The following is a 5489-nucleotide window of genomic DNA, read 5'->3' on the forward strand; positions in this document are numbered from 1 at the left end:
AAGAAAAAACGTAAATTCTTTTCAATATGTAAGAAAATGTTTATTGACAAACGTGAAATGTAGAAACTAGAACATACTCAGACCCGCCCCGACCCGGCACGAGAAAGTCCTGCCCGACACGGGCACGAAAAAAGCACGACCCAACATGATGGGCCGTGGGTCGTGCCTTGGCCGCATTTTTTTGGTAAAAACACGATGAGGCACAACACGACTCGACAAAGCACACTAAATTTAGTAAAAGTTAGTCTTAGGAGCGAAGACCCGACCCGACAACCCATGGCATTTTGAACTTTTCATCCCAACTCGACACGATGAAGAGTGGGTCTGGCCCGTTTAAGCCCACAACCCTGTGGACCCGACCTGTTTTAAGCCCACATCCTGTGAACTCGACCTGAAACCCAACACGGGCCGGCCCACAACCATCTTTACCCAACACGGGCCGGCCCACAACTCCGGGAACACTCACTCACTCACCCACTCGGCCAAAGTGACTGAAACAGTTATAAATTAAAACTCCCCCATCCGCTAATAACCGCTGGAAAAAAAAACACACAATCTCTATATCACATCCGCTAATTTTGGCGGCACCAAAACCGCTCTCAACACCTCCTCACACCTTTTAGACACTCTTTTAGCGCCAGAATCCTCTCTTCTCTTTCTCTCTCCTTCTTCCCCCTAGATTGCCTCAATCTCCAAATTTATCATCAATCTTCCCCCTTTTTTCTCTCTCTCTCTTCACTCCTACTAATCTACAGATTCTGCAACTTAAACCAAAAAACAAAAACCCCAGAAAAAAATAAAATATTAAAAATAAATAAAAAATGGAGGGTTCAAGCTCTAAACCTTCATCATCTCCTTCCATCTTAAATCTACTTTGCAGGGAAGATACATCTTGCTTAAACGAAGCAGATGAACTGAACTTGGGTACCCAATTTCTGAATTCTCAAATCGTTCCGTACTTTCAAGATTTGGTTTCTGAAGACGATGATGTTTATCTTCAAATGTTGGTCCAAAGAGAGAGAGATTCATCGTCCAATTCACCTGCTTCTTCTTCCGATTACCCTTCTTGGTTGAAGAATTATCGCTCTCTTGCCATCAACTGGATTCTCAATGTGCGTCTTCTTTCTTCCCCCACCCCCCTTTTCAATAATCCCAGTAATTAATCAATTAATGTGTGTATATTTATTTATTCTAATTGTAGGCTAAAGATTCATTTGGATTCCAAAATAAAACCGCTTACTTATCAGTCATTTACTTGGACCGTTTCTTATCAAGGAAACACATCTATGTGAGTTCTTCTTAAATCTTGAATTGATTAATCCAATGTCATTGCTATTTATTGTTAATTAATGGTGATTAATGGTGATTGAATTGGGGTAGGAGCATCAACCATGGGCAGTAACATTACTAGGAGTTGCCTGTTTATCAGTGGCTGCAAAAATGGATGAATGTAAAGTGCCTGCATTATCACAATACCAAGTTCCAGATGTTGTGTTTGGGGCAAATGTCATCCAAAACATGGAGCTTCTTGTTTTGACTACATTGGAATGGAATATGGCTTTGATCACTCCTTTTGCTTACATCCATTTCTTTGCTAATAAGTTCGGAAACCGCGAAAATAAACTAGTTCATGAATTGATCTCCACTGCAACAGGCTTGATTATGGCCTTGATCAAAGGTAAATTCATTGTAATTTCACCCTCAATTTTTCATTTCTTGGTGGGTTTGTAAAATATTTGATTGTTGATCATATAGTAGATGATTTGATGCAGAGAGTAGTTCAATTGATGATCATCAGCCGTTTGTGGTTGCGGCTGCAGCTGTATTAGCATCTTGTGATTGGCAATTAACAAAGGAAACATTGAAAGTTAAAGTTAGTACTGTTCCAATGTGGGAAATATCAGACATTGTAAGATACCTCACTCTTTTTAGTTCTGATTGATCTGATAAATGGTTATACAATGTTGTGATCGGACTAAGGTACTCATGTTGGACATGGCTTTGTTTTGGAGGAATCTCCATGATCATGAGGGTGTTGGGGAGTGTTGGAGAGTCCGAAATGCGTACTTGAGGCGAAATGAAGAGGATTTAGTAAAATGTACTTCCATTAGTACTGCATTAATCTGATAAATGGTTAAACACTGTTATAATTGGACTAAGGTAGTAAGGTACCCATGTTGGACATGGGTATTATGCGCCCAAGACTCTGGACACGGCTTTGCTTTGGAGGAAACTCCATGTTCATAAGGGTGTTGGGAATGTTAGAGAGTCCGACATGAGTACTTGAGGGGAAACGAAGAGTTTTGAGTAAAATGTACCTCCATTAGTACTGCATTAATCTGATAAATGGCTAAACACTTTTATGATTGGACTATGGTAGTAAGGTACTCATGTTGGACATGGATACTATGTGTCCAAGACTCCGGACTTGGCTTTTTTTTTGGAGGAATCTCCATGTTCGTGAGGGTGTTAGAGAGTCCGACATGAGTACTTGAGGGGAATTGAAGAGTCTTGAGTAAAATGTACCTCCATTAGGCTATGTTTGGTAGGATGTAATATGTTTCCATTCCATGGAAAACGATTTTTCCCTTTTCAATCATTTTACGTTGTTTGGTTTGACAAGGGATGAAAAACATTTTCCATTTACAAGAAAGGGAAATCACTTTTTCATCTTTCCTCCTTAGCTCCATCTTCCCTTTTCCCATCAAGCTTCACCCATATTCTCCCATTTTCCTTTTCTATTAATTTTCTTGGAAGGAACCAAACACACACAGAAAACTAGTTTGAAATTGTATTTTTCCTTGATCAAAGTTTTCCATGGAAAATCATTTTTCACTGAAAACGTTTTATGCCAAACCAAACGGAGCCTTAGTACTGCATTGATCTGATAAATGGTTTAACATTGTTATGCTCGGACTAAGGTAGTAAGGTACTCATGTCGGACATGGATATTATGTGTCCAACACTCTGAACTCGGCTTTGTTTTGGAGGAATCTCCACGTTCATGAGGGTGCGTGAGTGTTGAGAGTCAGTCCGACATGAGTACTTGAGGCGAAATGAAGAGTCTTGAGTAAAATACTAAAATGTACTTCCATTAGTACTGCATTGATCTGATGCATTTTAATGTTTTTGTAATGCTGCAGCAACAGATGCAGAAGCAGGAGGAACAACTGATTTCCTGTTATAGCTTGATGCAGAGAATATGTTGTAAGGAAAATCCTACTACTCCTAACTTGACTGAAGTTGATCAAACTGCTACTCCACCAACTACATCAGGCACAAAGAGAAAGCTAACTTTCAGTGACAGTGACCAAAATCCTGATTTGCCAGACTGACGGAAAATAATCCCGGTTTATTGTGGATTAAGCATTGCTTAAACATGGAGGATTAGTGAAAGAGAACATTATTAGTTGAGAAATGGTAATTACATTGTTTTTGTTTTTCCTTGTTTTGTAAAAGAAGAGAAGGGAAGTTTTTTTGATTGTGGGGTTACAGATTTCCTAAACCAGAGGATTCAAGTAAATAAATGAGAGATAGAGAGAGAGAGATAGAGGATTTTTCAAAAACTCATCAAGTAAGAATAGCAGAAGAGAGATCTTTAGTTCATTCATAGTATTACTCTGTTCAAATTTTCACCAATTTTCGTAATTGTTGTAGTAGTATTGTTTGTTATTCTTAATCAGACTTTTGTTAATCAGATAAATGTATTCTAGCTCGTGTTCTTGTTCGAGCACTTGTAGCTATTGAGCATACATAGTTTTTCAATGGAACTGTCTTCCTTTGGTGCTCTTATGATCGAATTTTACGACATTGTCTCTTTTCGATGTCCTTTTGGTGTCTATGGAGTTGGTGCTGAATTTGACACAGACTGAAAAAATTGAAGATGATTGAAGCCAAATGAGTAACATTGGTTTAGGGTTTAGGGTTTAGGAAACCCTATATCAAGATTCAAGACAATCTAATTGACAATAGCTTTGGTTATGCCTTGCATTTACCCTAAACCCTAATGTTAGATTGAATAACAAGGTTTAGGGTCTTGAGTCTCTTGATAGAACTAACATAGGTTACCAAAGGAGTATACATTGGACATATTGTCACCACAATACAAGGGTTAGACACTCGTGTTAGGGTAAGTTGTACGATTATTTACACACGCTATTAAGAATATTTATTTCTTCTAAGGGAGATACTTCATACAGAGGTCAAATAAGGCTTGGAGAATGGCTAACTGATGAAACTGTGAGGGGTAGATGAAGACCAAAGCAAATATGTGGACGACTCAACATGACTCATATTGAGGAATTCTATGTCAAAAGTGGCTTGTGTCTAACATAGACGCAAGTGACTCTTATTGGTACTGATTAATTTGAATTGGTATTGATTATTGTGTTATTGGTCTACCAATACACTACTAATTAGTACAAATACGAGTTACCTATGATATTGGTACTGACATACTCTTTGTTGATACTAAAAAATGTGTCCAATTTGATCATAAGCCTCTTGTTGATGTCAAAACCATCGCTTCTTTTTCCTCTCTTTCTCTTTTTCTATTTTATATTTTCTTTGCAAACTTCTATCCTACCTATTCGCTCTATGTAAACGAACATATACATTAAGAAAAATGTCGATTCGGACCTCTGACATTGTGTTTAAAGGATAATTTTTTAACTACTAAACTATTACATTATTCATGATATCATTGCAAAAAAATAAAATAAAAATATAAGTAAATATAAATGTCATTAATGTAGCAAACGTCAAACGGAACATCGTCCTAACCCAAAAAATAGTTTTAAAACTATAATTTGGTTGTTGTTGGTAGATACATCGTACTTCATAAGTGGTATATGAGCTGGTACTTGGTAGTGAATCTAGTGATACACAAGTACCCTACCTAGATAGCTAGATGTGCTTCTTAATTCAAATGCAACTTGATGTGCCTTTCGTAAAGATTGAAAGCTATGAGGAATATATACATTACTAAGCGTTTCTTTTGGCTCGATATGACGTTTTTGTGTTACACATTCATCCACCCTTTGGAACTTATTGGTGAAAACGACTTTATTTTCTGAAAAATTAATGTAGAAGGGTACATGACTTGACTTTTATTTGGTTCAATTTCTTTTTAGGAACTAAATCATTTTTAATTACTAACAATTATTAATTATGCATTAGAACTATTAATTACTAACTCATATTTTTAATTACTACTAATTTTTTAGAGTGGTATTAGTTACTACTAATTAAGAACTAATTAATTAGTGATTATTTAAAATACAACTAATTAATTAATTTATTTAAATAGTAATTTTAATTAATATATTTTTTATTTAATAATTAAATTATTTAATAATTTACGGAGTATTAAATAATTAATATAGAGTATTCAATGATTAACCATGCATTAACCATGATTAATTAATAACACATAAGTTTAATTAATAATAATTAATAAATATTTAAGTTAATAATTCTTTGAACTAGAA

The 5489-nt window shown here is 36.0% G+C and overlaps 1 protein-coding gene across 1 annotated transcript; it reads left to right on the forward strand.

Annotated features, from left to right (window-relative positions):
- The first annotated feature begins 540 nt into the window (after positions 1–540).
- LOC110776920 (cyclin-D5-1) lies at positions 541–3727 on the forward strand. Its single transcript, XM_021981493.2, has 5 exons — positions 541–1112; positions 1202–1288; positions 1381–1678; positions 1773–1909; positions 3144–3727. Exons 1-5 carry the CDS (start codon positions 822–824, stop codon positions 3333–3335), a joined length of 1005 nt encoding a protein of 334 aa, XP_021837185.1. The 5' UTR covers positions 541–821; the 3' UTR covers positions 3336–3727.
- The last annotated feature ends 1762 nt before the right edge of the window (positions 3728–5489 follow it).

The sequence above is a fragment of the Spinacia oleracea genome, chromosome 3 (assembly GCF_020520425.1).
Source record: "Spinacia oleracea cultivar Varoflay chromosome 3, BTI_SOV_V1, whole genome shotgun sequence".
In the NCBI taxonomy this organism is placed as follows: domain Eukaryota; kingdom Viridiplantae; phylum Streptophyta; class Magnoliopsida; order Caryophyllales; family Amaranthaceae; genus Spinacia; species Spinacia oleracea.